This window comes from Oncorhynchus clarkii, chromosome 7 (assembly GCF_045791955.1).
Source record: "Oncorhynchus clarkii lewisi isolate Uvic-CL-2024 chromosome 7, UVic_Ocla_1.0, whole genome shotgun sequence".
In the NCBI taxonomy this organism is placed as follows: Eukaryota; Metazoa; Chordata; class Actinopteri; order Salmoniformes; family Salmonidae; genus Oncorhynchus; species Oncorhynchus clarkii.
In genome coordinates this window covers 37,415,685-37,441,796 of record NC_092153.1, presented here as the reverse complement: position 1 = coordinate 37,441,796, position 26,112 = coordinate 37,415,685, and the positions used below count along the sequence as shown (strand labels likewise).

Below are 26,112 nucleotides of genomic sequence, written 5' to 3'. Positions count from 1 at the left end.
AACCAAGACTGCAGGGGAGATTAAAACTTAATGATTACAAAATGAAAATCGGTGCTCTGACACAGAGTATAACAGAAAAATTCACCATCCCTTAGCCTACAGTTTCCTCACCCCCGCAGAAATCGAATTAACATAATGGAAACGATCTGTCAATCTGTCTGTTTAAGCCAAATATATCTGTTTTGCATGGGCTGCATCTCAATCCACTGCATCAAGCGATATCACCCTTCTGCATCTGCGGTGAAAGGCAGTGGTGGGAAAAGTACCCAATTGTCATACTTGAGTAAAAGTAAAGATACCTTAACAGATAATGACTCAAGTAAAAGTGAAAGTCACCCAGTAAAATACTACTTGAGTAAAAGTCTAAAGGTATTTGGTTATAAATATACTTAAGTATCAAAAGTAAATGTAATTGCTAAAATATACTTAAGTATCAAAAGTTAAAATAATTTCTAATTCCTTACACTACCGGTCCAAATTTTAGAACAATTCAAGGGTTTTTTCTTTATTTTTACTATTTTGAAATTTTTTGAATAATAGTGACGACATCCAAACTATGAAATAAAATATATATGGAATCATGTAGTAACCAAAAAAGTGTTAAAAAAATCTAAATATATTTTATATTTGAGATTCTTCAAATAGCCACCATTTGCCTTGATGACAGCTTTGCACGCTCTTGGCATTGTCTCAACCAGCTTCACCTGAAATGCTTTTCCAACAGTCTTGAAGGAGTTCCCACATATGCTAAGCACTTGTTGGCTGCTTTTCCTTCACTCTGCGGTCCAACTCATCCCAAACAAATGATAGTCTCACTAAGCCCAAACCACATGGGATGGTGTATTGCTGCAGAATGACAGTCTGATTCACACAGTCTCCTCTGAACAGTTGATGTTGAGATATGTTTGTTACTTGAACCCTGTGACGCATTTATTTGGGCAGCAATTTCTGAGGCTGTTAACTCTAATGAACTTATCCTCTGCAGCAGAGGTAAATCTGGGTCTTCCATTCCTGTGGCGGTCCTCATAAGAGCCAGTTTCATCACATGGCTTGATGGTTTTTACGACTGCACTTTAAGAAAATATCAAGGTTCTTATTGACTGACCTTCATGTCTTAAAGTATGTAATTTCTCTTTGCTTATTTGAGCTGTTCTTGACATAAAAGGGACTTGGTCTTTTACCAAATAGGGCAATCTTCTGTATACCACCCCTGCCTTGTCACAACACAACTGAATGTCTCAAACTCATTAAGAAGGAAAGCAATTCTACAAGTTAACTTTTAACAAGGCACACCTGTTAATTGAAATGCATTCCAGGTGACTACCTAATGAAGCTGGTTGAGAGAATGCTACTTTGAAGAATCTCAAAAATAAAATATATTTTGATTTGTTTAACACTTTTTGGGTAACTACATGATTCTATATGTGCTATTTCATAGTTTTGTTGCCTTCACTATTATTCTACAGTGTAGAAAATAGTACAAATAAAGTTGGTGTGTTCAAACTTTTGACTGGTGCTGTAAATGGAATTAGTTTAAGACCAAAAATAAGGAGCTAAATACATGTAAAAATGCATATATAGTTTCCTGAAATAATCTGCCTGTAAACAATTGTTGGAAAAATGACTTGTGCCATGCACAAAGTAGATGTCCTAAATGACATGACAAAACTATAGTTTACTAACAATACATATGTGGACTGGTTGAAAAACAAGTTTTAATGACTCCAACCTAAGTGTATGTAAACTTCCGACTTCAACCGTATGTGTAAATGTATTTTGCAACGCTCGTGTACACAATGCATGCTCGAGTGGCGCAGTGGTCTAAGGCACTGCATCTCAGTGCTAGAGGCGTCACCACAGACACCCTGGTTTGATTCCAGGCTGTGTCACAACCGTCCGTGATTGTCCGATAGGGCAGCGCACAACTGGCCCAGCTTCGTCCGGGTTTGGCAGGTGTAGTCCGTCATTGTAAATAAGAATTTGTCCTTAACTGACTTGCCTAGTTAAATAAAGGTTTTTAAAAAATGCAGGAAAGGGAAAAGGGAGATACCTAGTCAGTGTGGTCAGCATGTTCGACTCTAGAGAGAAGCTCTGCCAGAAAAGGCTCATGCATACCATAGCATAATGCTTTTTTCATCCAGTCATGTCCACCTGCCTACACTGACTCCCCAGCACACTCCTTCCATAAACAAACAATGGTGTAAAGGCCGCTCTATAAACAAAACATTATAAAAAAGCATTTTATTTCAACCAAGACAAAAGACAGAGAGAGTGTGTGAGAGAGAGAGAGAGAGAGAGAGAGAGAGAGAGAGAGAGAGAGAGAGAGAGAGAGAGAGAGAGAGAGAGAGAGAGAAGAGAGAGAGAGAGAGAGAGAGAGAAAAACAGAGACACAGAGAGAGAGGGGGACCCAGTCTGTATAATCCTCTTTGTGCTTATGCCATCCTTTTGGATATCAACAAGTGCAAAAACAAACAGACCAGAAAAAAACACATCTCTGAGCTTACCTTCTCTGTGGACTGGGAGGTGCCAAAGAAGATGGGGATGAAGGCCAGCCAGATGATACAGGTGGTGTACATGGTGAAGCCGATGGGCTTGGCCTCGTTGAAGGCCTCCGGCACGCCTCGAGTCTTGATGGCGTACACTGTGCAGGTGACCATTAGCAGCATGCTGTAGCCGAGCAGGCAAATCAGAGAAAGGTCAGAGATGTCACATTTGAGCACGCCACGGGCCATGTCCGGATTGGCCATGCGCTGGTCCTCGTAGTCGATGATGGCCTGAGACGGGTCCACGCCAAACCAGATACACACCCCCAGTAGCTGCACCGAAGTCAGGCTGAAGGTGATGACCAGCTGGGAGGCTGGGGATATGAACCTGGGGGCGCTCACCGACATGGATCCCTGCTCGAAGATGCGGTAGATGCGGTTAGTCTTGGTGAGCAGGGCTGCGTAGCTGATACTCATCCCCAGACCCAGGAAGATCCGTCTGAGGGAGCAGATGCCCACGTCAGGGGCAGATATCATGAGAAAAGTGGTGGCGTAGCACATGAAGATACCCGTCAGTAGAACGTAGCTGAGCTCACGGCCTGACGCCTTGACGATGGGCGTGTCATTGTAGCGGATAAAGGTGACCACCACAAACAGAGTGGCCATGATGCCCACCACGGAGATGAGGACAGGTATGACGGCCCAGGGGGAACTCCATTCCAGCTTGACAATGGGGATGGGACGGCAGGCCGTGTGGTTCTCGTTGGGACGCAGGTCAAAGCGGCACATCTTGCAGCTGTAGGTGTCTGCCTGGTACTGGTAGCCGTCGCAGCGCTCGCAGTGCCAGCAGCAAGGGATGCCCTTCACTATTTTCTTGCGCTCTCCGGCCTGGCAGGGGTGGCTGCAGATGGAGTAAGGGATCTGACGACCTCCACCTGGCCAGTGCATTGCTCGGATCTGATTGAGATGGAGAGGAGAGGAGGGGTACAGTCAAACACTTCTCAAATAACTAACACTATAACCCATACACAGTCTCTTCTTGTTTAATGAAAATTGCCACTGGCATGCGGTTCGTTTTGGGGATTCTCCTCTCCCAAACTCTATTTGCCTTTTTAAAACAGTATATTTAGCGTCATGTTATTCACTTTTTTGCCATCGATGTTGGTTGTCAAATTCATAGGCGGCAAACTCACCCCCAAATGTGTAATTCATTAACAGATATAAGAATCCTAATTGACTAAAATATCCTTAGGAAAGAGAATTGGTGCACACTACAGTAGGTGCCCAGGACTAGAAAATACAACACCATTCCATTCATTCTGTGTTCACAGCATTGAAAGAGGTACAGACCCAGATCAACTCCATAGAAACCATGTCAACTCCATAGAAACTAGGTCAACTCCTTAGAAACCAGGTCAACTCCATAGAAACCAGGTCAACTCCATAGAAACCTGCTTATTTTTTTCTTTCTATCTTTCTTAGCCCAAGGCCATCTCTTCTTATTCCATTTAAGCATTATTTGCGGGGCCGGCTTCATGTAATTCATTGTTATAGCTTTGTTACCCCCATGTGTCCACAATTGCACACTATTGTTTCCCTAAGACAGTGGATGGTGTCTAAAGTCACTATAGCAATGTATCGTTTTTAAGCTCTTATTGCTTTCTTTTCATTTCAGTCTTTGTTGTTAATCACTAAAGCACCCTCTGGATATTTTCAACTTTTAAGATGTGTGCACAAAGCCAGTAGCAAATGGATCAAGAGGAATTACTGAGCCAAGGAAGCGCTGCAGTAGAACCAACAGACGACAACAGCCAATCATAGCTGTGTCAGGAGGAGAGCCACTGACACACATGGTGAAACCCATGAAGGTAATGTGGAGGGGACGAGTCTGATAATATATCTAAAGTACAGCATCTGCAGCTGCTGTATGAACTATAAAAAAATAAGTGCTTACATTCAGATAGAGCTGGTCGGTCCAGTGCCCAATGATTTTGTACTCAGCTGTTTGGTTTCTGATCTGGTACTGGTATATCTCATAGCGACCAGGGGCGTCTCCATTCCCATTGAAAAGCACTGGGTTGCCAGCAATACCTGAGGGACAAAGGAGAGAGTCAATTAATTATTCAACAAAAAAAACATGTGTTTTCTTGCTTAATTTGTATTGTAATTGTCACAGGATCAGTGTGTGGAATGTGCAAATGTTTGCGGCTGACCAAAAGCAACTGTGTTGAAATGCAATTTCTCAATTCAAGAAAGTGTGAAATTTAGCTTGTGGGGTGAGGCTGATTTTAAATTCTCTCTCTGCTCTGTTCTGTCTAGAGGCATCTGCCTTAGTCAAATCACATTTGCAGTCACTCCATTGATTTCAACTTGTTCTTCCATACTCTATTCTAAGTGAGAACTTTGTGTGTGGGGATTATGTTTCGACTGACGTTAACTGCACTGTGTTACTGTCTGGTGTTATCGCACCCTGCATTTTTTTGGTGGTGTTGAGTTTGAGTTTATTTTATTTTTACAGGGACAGTGCCCATTAATCAACGTTTCAGTAAAATTGACGGTTTTAGCCAGCCAGCTAATTTTCAACTGCAGTCCCTGGGCAGGTTATTAGAAACAATTACAATATAGACAATCATTGAGCAGTGAGCAAATGCAGAGCAACATAGGACAAGCAAGATGTACCATACAGACAGAGCAACATAGTACAAAAAGCAACAAGACAAGATATTGTTCCAATATGTTTTGGCATGAGAGATATAATAATCATATGTCATATGACTTAGCAGCCAAAAGGAGCCCCCCTACAAAACAAACTATCAAATCAAACCCAGCTTCATTTGTACAGCACATTTCAGACATGGAATGCAACACAATGTTCTTCACAGGCAAAAAAACCCAAATAAAAACATATATATATTTACTACATACCAAATATAAGAGGATAAAAAAACAAAAGAAACTGAACGACTAAAAAGCACCCTAAGGAAAGCAAAGCTAAAAAGGCGTGTTTAAAAAAAAAATGTCCACAGTTTAGGCCCCCCTCATGTTCTCTGGCAGGCTATTCCAAAGGCTGGGGGCATGATAACTGAAGGCTGCCTCTCCATGCCTCTTGGTCCTAGGCTTTGGGACAGTTAAAAGGCCAGTGCCAGAGGACCTGGGTACATAACTTAAAAGCAGTCGGACATGTATTGGGTTGCACAATCGTGGATAGATTTAAAAACCAATAGAAGAATCTTAAAATGAATTCTAAAACCAGTGTAATGTGTGCTCTCCGTTTGGTCTTGGTCAGTAACTGGGCTGCAGCATTCTGTATGTTTTGCAGTTGACCAATGGCTTTCTTGGGTAGACCAAAAAGGAGAGCATTACAGTAGTCAAGCCTGATTGTAATAAAATAATTGATGAGACTCTCTGTGTCAGCCTGAGAGAGAAATGGACGCACCTTGGAAATGTTCCTCAGGTGGTAAAAGGCTATTTTGGTCACATTCCTAATGTGTGAATAAAAATTGAGTTCAGAATCTAAAATAACACCTCGGTTTTTTACCTGGTGTTTTATCTTTATTGCAATTAAATTAAAATGTGCGGCCATTCTCTCTCTGTGCTTTTGCTGCAACAATAAGAACCTCAGTCTTGTCTTGATTTAGCTGGAGGAAGTTGTGAGCCATCCAAGTTCTTAAATCACTAATAGAATCTAATAATTTATCCATGGAGCTAAAATCCTCTGGTGACACAGTTATGTAAACTTTCGTGTCATCTGCGTAGCAGTGAAAATCAATGCTGTGCTTTCTGATAAAGCTGCCAAAGGGTAATATATATATATATATATATATATATATATATATATATATATATATATATATATATATATATATATATATATATATATATATATATACAGTGGGGCAAAAAAGTATTTAGTCAGCCACCAATTGTGCAAGTGTGCAAGATGAGAGAGGCCGGTAATTTTCATCACAGGTACACTTCAACTATGACAGACAAAATGAAAAAAAAATCCAGAAAATCACACTGTAGGATTTTTTATGAATTTATTTGCAAATTATGGTGGAAAATAAGTATTTGGTCACCTAGAAGCAAGCAAGATTTCTGTCTCTCACAGACCTGTAACTTCTTCTTTAAGAGGCTCCTCTGTCCTCCACTCGTTACCTGTATTAATGGCACCTGTTTGAACTTGTTATCAGTATAAAAGACACCTGTCCACAACCTCAAACAGTCACACTCCAAACTCCACTATGGCCAAGACCAAAGAGCTGTCAAAGGACACCAGAAACAAAATTGTAGACCTGCACCAGGCTGGGAAGACTGCAATAGGTAAGCAGCTTGGTTTGAAGAAATCAACTGTGGGAGCAATTATTAGGAAATGGAAGACATACAAGACCACTGATAATCTCCCTCGATCTGGGGCTCCACGCAAGATCTCACCACGTGGGGTCAAAATGATCACAAGAACGGTGAGCAAAAATCCCTGAACCACACGGGGGGACCTAGTGAATGACCTGCAGAGAGCTGGGACCAAAGTAACAAAGCCTACCATCAGTAGCACACTACGCCGCCAGGGACTCAAATCCTGCAGTGCCAGACGTGTCCCCCTGCTTAAGCCAGTACATGTCCAGGCCCGTCTGAATTTTGCTAGAGAGCATTTGGATGATCCAGAAGAAGATTGGGAGAATGTCATATGGTCAGATGAAACCAAAATATAACTTTTTGGTAAAAACTCAACTCGTCGTGTTTGGAGGACAAAGAATGCTGAGTTGCATCCAAAGAACACCATACCTACTGTGAAGCATGGGGTTGGAAACATCATGCTTTGGGGCTGTTTTTCTGCAAAGGAACCAGGACGACTGATCCGTGTAAAGGAAAGAATGAATGGGGCCATGTATCGTGAGATTTTTAGTGAAAACCTCCTTCCATCAGCAAGGGCATTGAAGATGAAACGTGGCTGGGTCTTTCAGCATGACAATGATCCCAAACACACCGCCCGGGCAACGAAGGAGTGGCTTCGTAAGAAGCATTTCAAGGTCCTGGAGTGGCCTAGCCAGTCTCCAGATCTCAACCCCATAGAAAATCTTTGGAGGGAGTTGAAAGTCCGTGTTGCCCAGCAACAGCCCCAAAACATCACTGCTCTAGAGGAGATCTGCATGGAGGAATTGGCCAAAATACCAGCAACAGTGTTTGAAAACCTTGTGAAGACTTACAGAAAACGTTTGACCTCTGTCATTGCCAACAAAGGGTATATAACAAAGTATTGAGATAAACTTTTGTTATTGACCAAATACTTATTTTCCACCATAATTTGCAAATAAATTCATAAAAAATCCTACAATGTGATTTTCTGGATTTTTTTTCCTAATTTTGTCTGCCATAGTTGAAGTGTACCTGCCATGAAAATTACCGGCCTCTCTCATCTTTTTAAGTGGGAGAACTTGCACAATTGGTGGCTGACTAAATACTTTTTTGCCCCACTGTATATACCCTTTGGTATATGTTAGGGATAGCCCCCTTTTTTTCAATTTTCGCCTAAAAGTAAATACCAAAATGTAACTGCCTGTAGCTCAGGTGTTGAAGCAAGGATATGCATATTCTTGGTACCATTTGAAAGGAAACAATTTGACGTTTGTGGAAATGTGAATTGAATGTAGGAGATATCTGGCACCATCTTTGAAGTGCAACAGAAAGGTCACACTTCCAGCCATCAATCTGTTTGTAATTCCAATGGTGTACACAAGATGGCAGCAGTATATGTGCAAATGTACAAAGACGGAAAAGTTGAAGTATGAGCAATCTACATGACATTTAGTGTGAAGTCACCCAGGCACATTTGGACAAATTGTTGTGACATTTGCATTCATATTAAATGTTTCTGCAAGAATATCGTCAAATCTGTATACTTGGACTTTGATTTAGCTTTTCCAGTATTAGTAGCCATATTATAAGTTAAACATTTGCAAAATAACAAGTTTTCATAACTTCATAACTGAATATTCTTATAATTTTTGTCCAAAAGGAAAAGGCATGCTGTCGCAAAAGGTTAGCAGCTACATTCTGCGACAGATACAGGGTTTCCAGATACTCCCATAAAGCCCAGCTCATTGGCTATCTAGCTAACTTTGTTTGACCCCGATTGGTGCTTATTTTGACAAAGTTAGAGTCGATCAAGTGAAGACCGCCCGAGTCATCGGCGTGCCATGAAGGCGTCGCTCTCTGACCAAATTTGGTGTCCCATAGGATATGCTACACCCCTAATGATATAGTGAAGTCTGGTTACGTTCTAGGATTTCTGAGGAATACATACAAATGTGATTTGACGGGTTGAAACAACGTTTAGGGTTAGATTTTCACCTTTCTTAGCAAATTGAACGAGTGGAAATACAAAATCGATCGTGCATGCTATATGGACCTTTTTAGGATATGAAAATGGATTTTATCTAACAAAACTTCATGTTACTTCATGTTATCTCTGTGACCCTTTGTTTGATAAGTCACATCAAGATTTCAGAATGTAAGTACACATTTCACCTTCAGAGGTAAATTTATCAATCCTATCATGGTGAAAAAAATATTTTGTTGTTTGGAGCTCTCCTCAAACAATAGCATGGCATTTTTTCGCAGTAATAGCTACTGTAAATTGAACAGTGCAGTTATATGAACAAGAATTTAAGCTTTCAGCCGATGTAGGACACTTATATATTAGATAGCCTTTTTATGATATTATAAATATATTTGGTATTTAATTAGGATCCCCATTTGTTGATGAAAAGCAGCAGCTACTCTTCCTGTGTTCCACACAAAACATGAAACATAATACAGAATGACATAACACAGAACATCATTAGACAAAATATGACATTTTAAATATTAAACATTGAAAGCACACAACCACATTTCTGTTCCTGAGATACTCCTTTATGATAATAAAACTACACAACATTTATTTCCCTAAGATGCCCCTTGAATATATTAAGTATAGCATCACTGCTCTCTGCTGAGGATACAGAGGAGTAACTTCCCCTCCAAAACTCAAGTATGAACACACAGCAGCAAACCGCCATCTACTGATAAAAGGCATAAGGCGCTGGCATTTCTCTTGTCATGCCCAAGCTTATCATTACGTCTCCCCAAGCACAATCGGCGTTCCATTTTACGAACAAGGGGAAAAGCGTGGATGATCGCGGCGGTTTGAGTTTCTGCTGATGACTGTTTTTTTTTTTTTTTTTAGCGTAGGGCGGAAAACGTATACAGCAGCCTAATCCACATCTCGATGAGTCAGCCGCTCTGGATTAAGGCACTATTGTGTGCTCAGCCGTGCCTCAGTGACAATGCAGCCCACATCTCACAGTTATAGGAACAGATGAGAGGGATTAGAACAGATTTTATGTTTGAAAGAGATATGTTTATACAAGCACTCTCCACAACTGAAGTGTTGATCTGCATTTGTATCCAGTAGTTCAATCATAGTATTTTTCCGTTAAAAAAAAAGAAAACTAAGGCATATAGCCCTAGATGGAACTGTGTATTAAGGGGCTTGTTAAGGCTTTGAGGCCGTAGCCCATGCCTTGCCACTGGGTCCCATGCTGTCACTGTGAGAGGAAAATGGATCTTGACCTCCCCATTGGTCCTTTCAGACACTAATGCAGCACCACAGTCTGCCACTGCAGATGTAATTACATTTAACAGTTTATAGTCTTTTAGTGCTCCATTCTGAGGTTGGCCCAAAGCTTATTGTCATCTCTTAGCCAAGCTGTTCTCAAAACGGACTGTATGCTCATTGTATGCCTTCTGGTATGCATGGCCTCATATCTGTATGAGCTTTAGCAAACTCCTCTGACTAGCGTTGTCATGCAGGCATGTTGTTGTCATGCAATCTTGTCATACATGGTATGACAACAATAGTCAGAGAAGCTGGCTAAAGCTCATGCCGATTTAGGGGACAGGTCAGTGGCGACCCGTCATTCAGGTTCAGGTGGGGCAGAGGGTTTTTTGAGCACCACATGTTTTGCATTTCATTTTGGCATTCATTCGTGTCACATATTAGTTTGCAAACAATGTAAAAAAAAAATAGTTATCCTTGAGTTAATGAAGCAGCATACTCTGTTGAGTAAGGTTGCTTCAAAATGAAGGTGCTTCAGCCTAGCTCAGCTCTTTCTTTGGTGGAGGGGCAGCCAGCTAAAGTACAGAGTGGTTTAATAGGAATCAGTGGCTAAACACTATTTTTGCTTCCCCTGCCTGCTATTCGGTGGAAAGGTATGTGTTCCAAGTCTGGGATTAAGGATTTAAAAAATCTGTCTGAAAGGGTCTCTTTTCCAACCTTGAAAGGATAAACATTCACACACAACGTCATGGACCAGAAAAAGTTGACTACATCGGCCATGCTGTCAATCCAGCATGATTTCTGCCGTGTTCAAAGCAACTGGGAACTGGATTGACAGAAAACTGAAATCTTTGACTTCTGACTCCAGTGCGTTGAAGACAACTGTGAACGCTGAAAAAATTAGCTCCGACTGGGAAAATACGTTTTGAACGTTCATCCAACTTGGAATTCCAAGTCGGGAACTCAGGCCTCTTTCTAGAGCATCAACGTTTCAACCTGAAGATCACTGACGTCATTATTCAACCTAATTTTCCCCAAAATGTCCAGTTGTCTTGAAAGCACCATGAATCCAGAGAATGCCCGACTTTGATGACAAAGTTTTCCCACAAGCAGGACTGCCGTGCCACCTTCCTGTTCAAGTGAGCACAGCACAACAAAAATATGTATTGTATGCTGCTGCACAAATTATGCAACATGCCAGGATATGTATACATACTGTAGCTAAGAAAGTAATACTGAGTGTACGTTCTGTTGTAAGCTATTAAACTCAGAAAAAAAGAAATGTCCTCTCACTGTCAATTGAGTTTACTTTCAGCGCCGCTTTACAGTCTCCTAACCAATTGTGCTATTATGTGTTTTTCGCGATATTTGTAAATTATTTTGTACATACATGTTTCTGCAACCGTATCTTACGGCAGAAAATAGCTTCTAGATATCAGGACAGCGATCATTCACCTCAGATTAGACTAAGATTTTTTTAACAATAACAACAAGCAGGACTCGATACACGATATTCTCCAAACACCCCACAGGGCAGACATCCCAATTATTAGCAAAAGGAAGCGACGCAGAGGAAGAAGAGCCAGATGCCTGGTCCGGACCCGCAGAAGGCAACTAGGAAAGCTGCCATTACCGTCAATATTACTCGCCAAAGTGCAATCATTGGACAATAAACTAGACGAGGTACGATCCCGAAGATCCTACCAACGGGACTACAAAAACTGTAAAATCCTATGTTTCACGGAATCGTGGCTGAATGACGACATGGATATTCAGCTAGCGGGATACACGCTGCACCGGTAGGATAGAACAGCACACTCCGGTAAGACCAGGGGGGGGGGGGGGGTCTATATGCATATTTGTCAACAACAGCTGGTGCACGAAATCTAAGGAAGTCTCTAGATTTTACTCGCCTGAAGTAGAGTATATTATGATAAATTGCAGGCCACACTACTTGCCTAGAGGTTTCTCAGCTATACTTTTCGCGGCTGTTTCTTTACCACCACAGACAGATGCCGGCACTAAGACCACACTCAGCCAGCTGTATAAGCAAACAGGAAATCACTCACCCGGAGACGGCGCTCCTAGTGGCCGGAGACTTTAATGCAGGGAAACTTAAATCAGTTCTACCAAATCTCTATCAACATGTTAAATGTGCAACCAGAGGGAAAACAATTCTAAATCACCTGTACTCCACACACAGATGTGTACAGAGCTCTCCCTCGCCCTCCATTTGGTAAATCCGACCACAACTCTATCCTCCTGATTCCTGCTTACAAGCAAAAATTAAAGCAGGAAGCACCAGTGACTCGGTCTATAAAAAAATGGTCAGATGAAGCAGATGCTAAACTACAGGACTGCTTTGCTATCACAGACTGGAACATGTTCCAAGATTCTTCCGATGACATTGAGGAACACACCACATCAGTCACTGGTTTATCAATAAGTGCATTGAGGACGTCGTCCACACAGTGACTGTACGTGCATACCCCAACCAGAAGCCATGGATTACAGGCAACATACGCACTGAGCAAAAGGGTAGAGCTGCCGCTTTCAAGTTGCAGGACTCTAACCCGGAAGCTTACAAGAAATCCCGCTATGCCCTGCGACGAACCATCAAACAGGCAAAGCGTCAATACAGGGCTAAGATTGAATCATACTACACCGGCTCCGACGCTCGTCGGGATGTGGCAGGGCTTGCAAACTATTACAGACTACAAAGGGAAGCCCAGCGGCGAGCTGCCCAGTGACACGAGCCTACCAGACGAGCTAAATCACTTCTATGCTCGCTTCAAGGCAAGCAACACTGAGGCATGCATGAGAGCATCAGCTGTTCCGGACCACTGTGTGATCACGCTCTCCGTAGCCGACGTGAGTAAGACCTTGAAACAGGTCAACATTCACAAGGATGCTGGGCCAGATGGATTACCAGGACGTATGCTCCGGGCATGTGCTGACCAACTGGCAGGTGTCTTCACTGACATTTTCAACATGTCCCTGATTGAGTCTGTAATACAAACATGCTTCTAGCAGACCACCATAGTCCCTGTACCCAAGAGCACAAAGGCAACCTGCCGAAATGACTACAGACCCGTGACACTCACGTCCGTAGCCATGAAGTGCTTTGAAAGGCTGGTAATGGCTCACATCAACACCATTGTCCCAGAAACCCTAAACCCACTTCCATTTGCATACCACCCGAACAGATCGACAGATGATGCCATCTCTATTGCACTCCACACTGCCCTTTCCCACCTGGACCAAAGGAACACCTATGTGAGAATGCCATTCATTGACTACAGCTCAGCGTTCAACACCATAGTACCCTCAAAGCTCATCACTAAGCTAAGGAAACTGGGACTAAACACCTTCCTCTGCAACTGGATCCTGGACTTCCTGACGGGCCGCCCCCAGGTGGAGAGGGTAGGTAGCAACACATTCGCCACGCTGATCCTCAACACTGGAGCTCCCCAGGGGTGTGTGCTCAGTCCCCTCCTGTATTCCCTGTTCACCCACGACTGCTGACGACACAACAGTGGTAGGCCTGATCACCGACAACGACGAGACAGCCTATAGGGAGGAGGTCAGAGACCTAGCCGGGTGGTGCCAGAATAACAACCTATCCCTCAACATAACCAAGACTAAGGAGATGATTGTGGGCTACAGGAAAAGGAGCACCGAGCACGTCCCCATTCTCATCGATGGGGCTGTAGTGGAGCAGGTTGAGAGCTTCAAATTCCTTGGTGTCCACATCAACAACAAACTAGAATGGTCCAAACACATCAAGACAGTCATGAAGAGGGCACCACAAAGCCTATTCCCCCTCAGGTAACTAAAAAGATGTGGCATGGGTCCTGAGATCCTCAAAAGGTTCTACAGCTGCAACATCGAGAGCATCCTGACCGGTTGCATAACTGCCTGGTATGGCAATTGCTCTGCCTCCGACCGCAAGTCACTTCAGAGGGTAGTGTGTACGGCCCAGTACATCACTGGGGCAAAGCTGCCTGCCATCCAGGACCTCTACACCAGGCGGTGTCGGAGGAAGGCCCTGAAAATTTTTAAAGACCCCAGCCACCCCAGTCATAGACTGTTCTCTCTATTACCGCATGGCAAGCGGTACCGGAGTGCCAAGTCTAGGACAAAAAGGCTTCTCAACAGTTTTTACCCCCAACGCCATAAGACTCCTGAACAGGTAACCAAATGGTTACCCGGACTATTTGCATTGTTGCCATCCTGTACCTGTCCCACAGGTGTGATGTTCGGATGTACTGATCCTGTGCAGGTGTTGTTTCACGTTGTCTGCCACGATCAGCTGTCCGTCCTCTCTCCCTGTAGCGCTGTCATAGGCGCCTCACAGTACAGACATTGCAATTTATTGCCCTGGCCACATCTGCAGTCCTCATGCCTCCTTGCAGCATACTTCCACATACTTAGCCTGTGGACTCACTCACATTCCATTTGTGATATTAGCTGCAGAGAATTTCAGCAATCATTAATCAGGGTATTTTTCCTGCTATTTTATAGTTGCTTTGACCCTCGTGATTCAACCTCTCATTTATCTGTACATGAATAGTATGTCACTGGACTGAATACTATAGTTGAGTCTCTCTGGAGAGCAGAAACAATATACAGTAGGCTATATACCAACAATCATGAGTTAATTGTCAGGTTCGACAGACACGATAAGCTGATTCAACTTGATAGAGGTATGTGAGTCTTGTGTGATTGTAATGTTCACAATGCACCAATGGTATTCCGTGCAAAGGTTAAGAAAATATTTCAATGGGGGATTCTGTTTGTTACAAACTAAACATTGGAATTCAAAGAACAAAACATTGTGTCCTATCCCTGTCTCTCTTTCCTTAATGTTTCACATCAGCACTGCCATGTGCTTGTGTGCTCCGTGTTAAATTACAGTACTTTTCATTCACTCTCTATTTTCCACATTTTCAAACTCATTATTAATTCTCTGATTAAGTAATTCTATGAATCATGAAATCTGTGACCATGGCACCTAACGAGGCCCTTAGCGACCTCCGCTGGTGCACGTACAGACAAGCACACAGAAGGCTACACTAGAGAGATGGAGTGATCATGCAGTAAGTTGTAACTCGGGTCTATTCAGTCCACTGACTACTGTTTCTAGTTTAAAAGGTGATGATTATGGTTAGAGTTATGATCATTAATCCAACATGTGCTTGTTTTGCATGACCTTGCAGGTGCGACACCTTGGTGGATAGAAGGCAGAGCAGCTCGCCACAATACACTAGTCATTAATACCTAATGAAATGTACATCATGAGGCCCATGTGCAGAAAGAAATACACACATATCTTCCACTACACTGTGCTCTCCTGCTCTCTCCCATACGGTCTCTCTCACTCTCACTCTCCTTCTCTCTCTCTCTCGCTCTCACCTTCATTCTGTCTGCATGATTACTCCATTTCAGTAAATTAAACTTGTCTATGTACAAGTGCTCTCCAGCTGGGTTGTAATACGCAGCGACCAGACTCATGAGAAGAGGACCTTGGTTAATGGCCTCAGAGTACACCTTTTACCATCTAAATGTTTTGTACTAATGAATTTATGATACACTATTTACTGTAATTTGCTATCCTGTATGTGTACATGTAATTGAGAAACAATGTGAAGTAGGAACTACTTGAGATTACATTTAAAAAATATACCATTTACAGTGCTTTCAGAAAATATTCACACCCCTTGATTTTTTTCACTTTTTGTTGTGTTACAGTCTGAAATTAAAATGGATTACATTTAGAGTTTTTTGGCCACTGGCCTACACACAATACCATATAATGTGAAAAACTGAAATGTCTTGAGTCAATAAGTATTCAACCCCTTTTTTATGGCATGCCTAAATAAATTCAGAAGTAAACATTTGGTTAACAAGTCACATAATAAGTTGGATGGACTCACTCTGTGCAATAATAGTGTTTAACATGATTTTTGAATTACCTCATCTCTGTACCCCACATATATAATTATCTGTAAGGTCCCTCAGCTGAGCAGTGAATTTTAAACACAGATTCAACCACAAAGACCAGGGAGGTTTTCCAATGTCTCGCAAAGAAGGGCACCTGTTGATAGATGGGTAAAAATTTAAAAAAAGCTGAAATTGAATATTCCTTTGAGCATAGTAAAGGTATTAATTACACTTTGGATGGTGTATCAATACACCCAGTCACTACAACGATACAGGCGTCCTTCCTAACTCAGTTGCCGGAGAGGAAGGAAAACCCTCAGGGAGTTTAATGGCTTTCTATAGGAAAAAGCTGAGGATGTACTGTATGAACAAAATTACAACACATGTGAAAAATAGTTATGTTTGGGAGTTATGTTTGCTACATTTGCAATAACATCTGCTAACCTCTGTTTTCTTTATATTTTGATTAGGTCAGGGTGTGACTCGGGTGGGTACACTAGTTTTTGTATTGTCTAGGGTTTTTGTATGTCTAGGGTTGTTGTAGGTCTAGGGTTTTTTGTATTTCTATGTTGGCCTGATATGGTTCTCAATCAGAGACAGCTGTTTATCATTGTCTCTGATTGGGGATCATATTTAGGCAGCCTTTTCCCCCTTTGTGTTTTGTGTGATCTTGTCTATGTGTAGTTGCCTGTCAGCACTCGTTTGATTAGCTTCACGGTTCGTTTTATTATTTTGTTTGTTCAGTGTTTCATTCTTTAAATAAATAAGAATGTAGGCATACCACGCTGCACCCTGGTCTGATCCTTATAACGAACGTGACAGAAGATCCCACCACAAATGGACCAAGCAGCGTGTACAGGAGGAGTGGACTTGGGAGGAGATCCTGGACGGAGCAGGAACCTGGACGCAGGCTGGGGAGTATCGCCGTCGGAAGGAGGAAATAGAGGCAGCGAAAGCGGAACGGCGACCAACGAGGTAGGCCACAGAAACCCCAAGAGTTCTCTTGGGGGGGTGGCACATGGAGCAGTCGGCGGAGCCGAGGAGTAAACCAGAGCCAGTCTGGGAGAAGAAGGATTCGGGGGAGAGAGAAATGGGGGAGTTGTTGAGTTGGTGGAGGACGCACGGATTTAGAATAAAGGAACTTGTTGTCAGTTTGGTGCCACCTGAGTCAGCTCTCTGTACTCGTCCTGAAATGTGTGTTAAAGTTCCGGAACAATTGATGCCGGCTATACACACCAGGTCTCCAGTGTACCTTCAAAACCCAGTGCGTCCTGTGCCAACTCCTCGCACTCTCCCTCAAATGCACTTTCCCAGTTAGGTGTGTCCTGTTCCTACTCCTTGCACTCTCCCTCAAGTGCGTGTCCCCACTCAGGTACGTCCTGTGGCTCTTCCCCGCGCTCGCCCTGAGGTGCGTGTCATCAACCCGGTACCACCAGTGCCAGCACCATGCATCACACCTTCAGTGCGCGTTCACAGTCCAGTACGCCCTGTGCCTGCTCCCCGCACTCGCCCTGAGGTGTGTGTCATCAGCCCGGTACCACCAGTGCCAGCACCACGCATCAGGCCTCCAGTGCGCCTCGACAGTCCAGAGCTTCCGGCGTCGGTCCCCAGTCCAGAGCTTCCGGCATCGGTCCCCAGTCCAGAGCTTCCGGCGTCGGTCCCCAGTCCAGAGCTTCCGGCGACGGTCCCCAGTCCGGGGCCTCCGGCGACTGTCCCCAGAGTGGGGCCTCCAGTGGTGGTTCCCAGTTCTGAGCCTGCTGCGATGATCCACGGTCTGGTTCCTCCGACAACAATCCCCGGTCCGGTTCCACAGAAGAGGGATCAATGTAGGGAGCGGGGACTGCGTCCAGACTGCGTCCGAACCCTCCCCAATCGGTTCAGGTTTGCGGCCGGGAGGCCGCACCTGGGGGGAGGGAGGGGTACTGTTTTCTATATTTTGGTTAGGTCAAGGTGTGACTAGGGTGGGTAGTTTTTGTATGTCCAGGGGTTTTTGTAGATCTATGTTGGCCTGATATGGTTCCCAATCAGAGACAGCTGTTTATCGTTGTCTCTGATTGGGGATCATATTTAGGCAGCCCTTTTTGGGATTTTTGGGGTCTTGTCTACAGTTAGGTGCCTGTGTGCACACTAGTAGCTTCACCTTTCGTTTGGTTGTTGTTTTGGTGAGTTTCAGTTCATAAAAAATACGTGGAATTCTATTCACGCTGCGCCTTGGTCTCATCATTACGACGATGGTGACACCGATGTTATTATTATTATTTTTTAAATCCAACGCATAACTGACTACCAATCTCCATATTTTCAAGCATAGTGGTGGCTGCATCATGTTATGGATATGCTTGTAATCGTTAAGGACTGGGGAGTTTTTAGTATTAAAAAAATAAACGGAATTGAGCTAAGCACAGGCAAAAGAGGAAATTCTAACAGGTATTGAGAATACTTATGCAATGAGAATTCTGTATTTCTTTTTCAATACATTTGCAAAAAATGTTTTACCTGTTTTGATTGTCATTATGGGTATTGTGTGTAGATGGGTGAGAATAAATACATTGAATACATTTTGAATTCAAGCTGTGACACAACAAAATTCAGAATAACTCAAGGGGTATACAGTGCCTATTCAGACCCTTGACTTTTTCCCCCAAAAATGATTTTACAGCCTCATTCTAATATTGATTAAAATGTTCTTCAATCTACATCATTATGACAAAGCAAAAACAGGTTTAGACATTTTTGCAAATGTATTAAAATTTAAAAACGGAAATATCACATTTACATACTGTAACTATTCAGACCCTTTACTCGGTACTTTGTTGAAGCACCTTTGGCAGCAATTACACCCTCGAGTCTTCTTCAGTATGACGCTAAATGCTAGGCACACCTGTATTTGGGGCATTCCTCTCATTCTTCTCTGCAGTTCCTCTCAAGCTTTGTTAGGTTGGATGGGGAGCAACGCTGCACAGCTAGTTAGAGATGTTCGATCGGGTTCAAGTCCGGGCTCTGGCTTGGCTACTCAAGGACATTCAGTGACTTGTCCCAAAGCCACTCCTGCATTGATTTAGCTGTGTGCTTAGAGTCGTTGTCCTGTTGGAAGGTGAACCTTCGCCTCAGTCTAAGGTCCTGGAGCAGGTTTTCATCAGGGAGCTCTCTGTACTTTACTCCGTTCATCTTTGCATTGATCCTGATTAGTCTCCCAGTCCCTGCCGAGGAAAAACATCTACACAGCATGATGCTGTCACCACCTTGCTTCAGGTTCACGTCCTCCAGACGTGATATTTGGCATTCAATCTTGGTTTCTTCAGGCCAGAGAATTTTGTTTCTCCTGGTCTGAGAGTCCTTAGGTGCCTTTTGGCAAACACCAAGCAGGCTGTCATGTGCCTTTTACTGTGGAGTGGCCTCCGTCTGGCCACTCTACCATAAAGGCCTGATTGGTGGAGTGCTGCAGAGATGGTTGTCCTTCTGGAAGGTTTTCCCATCTCCACAGATGAGCTCTAGAGCTCTGTAAGATTGACCGTCGGGTTTTTGGTCACCTCCCTGACCAAGGCCCTTCTTCCCCGATTGCTCAGTTTGGCCGGACAAGCAGCTTTAGGAAGAGTTTTTTTTGGTTCAAAAGTTCTTTAATTTAAGAATGATGGAGGCAACTGTGTTCTTGGGGACCTTCAATGCTGCAGAAATGTGTTCGTACCCTTCCCCAGATCTGTACTTTGACACAATCCTGTCTTGGAGCTCTACGCAAATGAACCCTGGCTGAATTGAATCCTAGACCTGTGTGAGTAGCGGATATACATTTTAGGACCAGAGTACTAGGTATTGTAATGCAGCAGCAACAGTCGCATGGAACCTTTTGCCTGTTGTAAACAAGCTAGCTTGCTAACGTCATGTAGAATGTGCATATCGCAAATTGCATCTTGGAACAGTTATTTTCAGTTGTTGTGAAAGGAAAACATAGTTTGTAAAATTCTCACAAACGCTCCAAGAAACCAAACTAGGGAACTGAATATCATCACACCTTTAGTGTAAAGTCATTGGCTGACATGAAGGCTAGATCTTCAAGTTCTTGTGAAAAACGAGCAAATCTGACTCTTCTGAAGGGGTGTCACGCACCTATTATTTTCGAGAGGGTACAAAATACGTAAGGATACAAAATACGTGAGGCTAGACAGGGGAGAGAGGCCGGGTCCGGATCGGGGCTGGCCGCCCTAGGAAATGTAACACTTTTAAATCACCTGAAACAGATTTTTATTGCAATCTAGATCCATTATCATCTAAGCATTCCTCTTAACATGTTCCAATGTCATTTTAATTAATGATGCACATTGATTCTTTAAGAACTTGTATGCCTTAGTTTAGTAGAACTGCCACATGTAAGGGATAAACGCTGATGTTCCGTACAACCCAATCGCTCCAGTTGTATCCGTTTTTAAGTTCCTTGGCATCAGACTTGATTCCAACCTCTCTTTTTAAAAAGCAGGTGAAAAATGTACCTAAAATAATCAAATTCAACCTAATGTGACGACCCACTCTGTCTGCCAAATTCTTTCTCTTTGCTCTTGTTTTCCTTAATAGGATGTTGGGCGGAGCAGGGAGGGTTGTCAGCGAAATGGGACACACCTGGGCCCGGGTGTGTCCCGGGATAAATACACCTTTCCCCCATTCATGGAGGAGACTCTCTCCATGCAGACACGCTGTTGGATTTTGGTTGTGGCATTTTTGTGGCCGTTTTGTTTGTTTGCTTTGGCACCATTCAACACCCCCCCATTATCACATCTATGCACGCAACTACTCACTTACACTACTGACACCATTGTTAATTGTATTCAGGTTACTTCAGATAATAAATATAATTTTGATATTCCTTGATCTCTACGTTGTCTCCTTTTTTTGTTATGGTCTTCGAGCCGGTTTATGACACTAGCTCATTTCCAAAACATTCTGAACTGTTTGACAACACAGGCAGCAAAACTGTACTTAAATGCTATGATACTCACCTACAACATACTGCTTGACTAGTTATACAGCAAGCTTGGGACCAACATTAAAACCCATTCAGTATGACTACAAACAGGCTCTCAATGTGCTTGGGCCCAATAGCCATCATCACTGTTACATCCTCAAGCATGAGCTCCTGCGTTGGGAAAATCTTGTGCAATAGACCAACGCATATCTTGTATTTAAGATCCTAAATGGCCTATCTTACCCTCCACTTAGTACTTTTGTCAAACAGAAAACCCAAACCAATGGCAGCAGATCCACAAGGTCTGCCATGAGAGGTGATCCTTCCTTAAGGAAAAACACCTCTAGTCAATCTGCTTTCTCTGTGAGAGCTTCCCATGTCTGGAACACACTGCCATCAGACATACACAACTGCACCACCTATCACACCTTCACAAAAAACATATAGACATTGAAAAAGGACAATCAGACTTGTGAAAATAATCCATAGATGTGTATTGCCACTTTCCATGTTATCCATTGTCTGCAGTTTGTGAGGTGTGGAAACACTGTTTGTTGCTTTTATGTATTTTGTTAGGTTGCTTTTTGTGCTATTGCTCTGTCTGTGTGCTACATGTTGCTTGTCCTATGTTGCTCTGCATGTGCTGACTGATCATTCTTTGTCTGTATTGTTATTTTAGTTGTTTTTATTAACCTGACCATTGATGCGGTTGAAAATTAGCCGAGTGGCTAAAACCGGCACTTTTGCTGCAACGTGGATTAATGTGCACTGTCCCTGTAAAAATGTAAAACTCATTCGATTAGTTTGATATTTATGGACTCATTCGTTCTTTATGTTCCGTTGCCATGCTCGCTGGCATCGTTCTTATCCCTTGCTTGCTAGCTAGCCAGATAGCTGAGGCTAACATAGTCAAAACCTCTGCAGCCAAAATAACAGAAAATAGCAATTTTCTATTGACATTCATATGAATACATCCATAACAATGACCTGATTTATGTACAATTTTGCCTGGCATAGCTATAATAGTTTGTCTTCTCATCAGGACACTCAACAACACTGACTGAGGAGATCGCATTGCATATCAAACACTAGGTTAAAAGCTAACTGAATAGTTTGTTACTAGCAAACCTGCCAATATGACAAGCAAATTCTAAAATATCAGTTGCTGAAAACATCTGGTTAAACTGGAAATATGTGGGAGGATTTGACAGCTTTAGCAGCTGAGGGGACAAGATAAATGCATGTTCATCACTCACCGCTTTAGGTCATCAGATGCTCCAAAAAAAATTATCTGCAAAAATCTATGCAAGCTAGCTAGCTAGCTATATATCTTCCTCATTGGACCTGTGTTAATAATGTATCCTATTTCAGTTTGTGTAGTTGTTGATCTAGCTTTCTGTAAATGTGTAGCAAGTACAGTCTGCGCATATTGCATCATGATTGCAACGTGTCCCAATATATTTTCCAAATGTCTGTTTTTAATGTCCAGTCTAGAATGCCCTTCTAGCCAATCAGAAACGAGTATTCAACAATGCTGTGGTATAAAGTATCATAACAAGTATTAGAGCAATCATTTTGAGTTGCTCCTAAAGTCTAGCAACCTTGCCAGCAGGCATGCCAGCTATGATAGTTAGACAAGGTACTCTAACTTGATTGATAGCCTTAAATGGCTTTGTAGCTAGTTATGAGGTTGAGAGATGGTTAGCTAAAGCCAACGTCATAAATTGCTAGGTGGCAATTATTACAGAGAAACAAAAAGGACTCAAAAAGGACTCATAGGCTACAAAGCTTGATCAAATTAATTCACAAACATACCTCATGTGAGTCCTGCCCATCACTGGAAGCTCAAATCAAATCAAATGCTGTGTGCGTCACTCGACACTCTCGTTCTCCACTGGCGATACTAGTTGCAGGTCCTGCCTTGCATATCTTTGCTCTGTGGTGCACCTTTGAAGGAACAACTTACTAGGGACATAGGAGCTCCGCAAAATACCGCTGACAGATCTTTTTATAATTAATAATGATAAAACATGGGCTTAAAAATAAGTTTAGTAATATATTTAACATAAAATCTAAAGAGTAAAGTGCCTCATATTGGCATTGGTTCTAAGTTTGTCAAACTCATTCCACAGAGGACCAAGTGGCAGTGGGTTTTCACTCCTCCTTTGTACTTGATTGTTGAATTAAGATCACTAATTTGTAATGAACTCCCCACACCTCTTGTCTTAAGTCAAAGGAAAAAACAAAAACCTGGTTAAATAATGGACAGAACACGTTGGGTTATTTTGACCCAGCCAGTTGGGTTGTGTGAATAACACAAATTGGGTTGTTGGGATTACCCAAACATGGGCCAATTTAACCATCAGTTGGGTATTTTTTAATCTAATGCTGGGTTGATTTAGAACCTGGGTCTTTTTTAATATAATAGGTTATTTTCAAGAGGTCTGGCTTCTTAGGGGCATGTCTTTCAGCTAGATCTTATTGGCCACCCATGAGCACAAATGTCATTGCTGTCCATGATGTTAGGTTTGTATACTGCAAATGCAACTTCAATAGCATTATTATTATTTATTATAATAAGGTATACCACCATCCCAACAATGAGATATACATGGTCTTTTATGGAACTAATACAGTTTTGTAAGTGTTATTGAAGATACAAAAATGTAAATGTTCAACTTTAACATGTGATAACAGAACAGATGAACAGGAATGGCATTTACTCTCATGGGTGGCTAAAAACAACTTTCTGAAAGCCGCGCCCCTACTAAACTATGCCTCCAGTCTTCTGATCTCAATAACCCAGCACCAATAACCCAGCAATTGGGTAAAACAAACAACCTAATATGTTTTTGTGCACTTCACTGAGAAGATGGAAAAAGAAGCACACAGTGCTTTGTCATTGTTCCATAGTCATTACTGCAGTGTCTGTGGAGACTGACAGTCGAAAAGGCCACTGCATTCTGTCTGCAGGTACAAATAAATAAATATAGGTACAAATAAAAAATAAAAAACATACAACAAATGTTTCTCAGATGCAGAACAATGATAGAAAGCTTCATTCAATCGCAGCCCATTGAAATGTCAAGCTAGTCTTTAGAGCATGAAAAGGGAGAGGTAGGCACAAGATGGGAGGAGGTGCTAGGAGGGGTTGGGACCAGGGGCTAGAGTGAGGTTGGAAAGTATGATTCCTCTGCCTTGGCTGCTGAGTGAGCCAAAATTAGACATTTGATAAGTGGAGTTTCTAGAAAGATAATAACAGCAAGCCATCAAAGAACCTACTTATTGAAATGACAGAAGGATAAGCATCCTCACACTTGAGAAAAAGAGGAGTTCTCTCTCCTACTGTGTGTGTTGAGATACAGTTGAAGTCGGAAGTTTACATACACATAGGTTGGAGTCATTAAAACTCGTTTTTCAACCACTACGCAAATTTCTTGTTAAACAAACTATAGCTTTGACAAGTCGGTTAGGACATCTACTTTGTGCATGACACAAGTAATTTTCCCAACAATGGTTTACAAGCAGATTATTTCACAGAAATTTGCATTCACTAAGTTGAATGTGCCTTTAAACAGCTTGGAAAATTCCAGAAAAGTATGTCATGGCTTTAGAAGCTTCTGATAGGCTAATTGACAGGCGACAGGTGGCAGTTAGCCTAGTAGTTAGAATGTTGGACTAGTAACTTCACAAAATAGATGGCAGCATGAGGGAGGAAAATTATGTGAATATATTGGTTCAACATCTCAAGACATCAGTCAGGAAGTAAAAGCTTGGTCGCAAATGGGTCTTCCAAATAGACAATGACCCCAAGCATACTTCCAAAGTTGTGGCAAAATGGCTTAAGGACAACAAAGTCAAGGTATTGGAGTGGCCATCACAAAGCCCTGACCAAAATCCCATAGAAAATTTGTGGGCAGAACTGAAAAAGCGTGTGCGAGCAAAGAGGCCTACAAACCTGACTCAGCTCTGTCAGGAGGAATGGGCCAAAATTCACCCAACTTAATGTGGGAAGCTTGTGGAAGGCTACCTGAAACGTTTGACCCAAGTTAAACAATTGAAAGGCAATGCTACCAAATACTAATTGAGTGTATGCAAACTTCTGACCCACTGGGAATGTGATGAAAGAAATACAATCTGAAATAAATCATTCTCTCTGCTATTATTCTGACATTTCACATTCTTAAAATAAAGTGGCAATCCTAACTGACCTAAGACAGGGAGTATTTATTAGGATTTAAAGTCAGGAATTGTGAAAAACTGAGTTTAAATGTATTTGTCTAAGGTGTATGTAAACTTCCGACTTGAACTGTATATAGATAGACCAGAGTGAAAGTCCACCGATATTCCAAGATAAGATTGTTGATGATTGTCAGCCCGCCAGAGATATGGCCGCCACACTATGAGTAATTACATTACCACAATGCTTTGCTTGGGAGGCTGTTGTCGTTTGACCTTTTTGTCATTTGTACTTGATCCTGGATGCTTAAAACATGACATTGTTTAAAAGGAGTGACACATTAGACCCTGTATGAAAGCTCTACGGTTAAAACTCAGACTGGGTAATAATTACATTTCAACGGAGACCCTCCGAAAACCGAACACAAAGTCAACAAACAGACAAAATGTTTTTTTTGTGTGTGTTTTGGTTGTAAATACTTATCTGATGAGAAGAAGATAAATATTGGTTTTAGAAATTGCCCCCCAGTGTGCTTTCCCCATCGCCCAGGTTGTTGGTTGTACGAGGCCATGTTAAACATACTGATGTGTGCTGCAGATGATGCAACAGGATGACGTTGCGTGTAACCCAGAAGCAACCCACTTGTGTGGCATAGCATCTACATCCAGATTGGTCTAGTTGTTAGTGTAGTTAGTGTCGTTTCCCTAGATGGTGTCTTCAAATAAGTTGAGCAAACACATGCAGTTGCTGTTTTGATATATCTCCCCTTAGGTGATACATGTTTCTCACGTATACAGTACAATGGGGTCTTTTGTAATAAATGTAATCAACAGCCCCCATAAGTGTTTTTTTGCCAAACAATAATTAAATATGTTTCACTAGGATTATGTATTTCAAGGGGCTGCCCCCCTTCAAGGGCTTTTCTGTGCTCTCCAGAGAGCAGCATTTTTTT

At 42.3% G+C, this 26,112-nt stretch overlaps 1 protein-coding gene across 1 annotated transcript in view; it reads right to left on the bottom strand.

The window, feature by feature from the left end:
- The window catches only part of LOC139413250 (metabotropic glutamate receptor 4-like), a 361,254-nt gene that overhangs the window by 25,481 nt on the left and 309,661 nt on the right, over nt 1–26,112 (bottom strand). Inside the window, exons 8-9 of the mRNA XM_071160398.1 lie at nt 4,438–4,574; nt 2,505–3,440 (exon numbers count right to left, since the gene is read on the bottom strand). Coding sequence (XP_071016499.1) covers nt 2,505–3,440; nt 4,438–4,574 — 1,073 coding nt within the window. The remainder of the gene's footprint in view (nt 1–2,504; nt 3,441–4,437; nt 4,575–26,112) is intronic.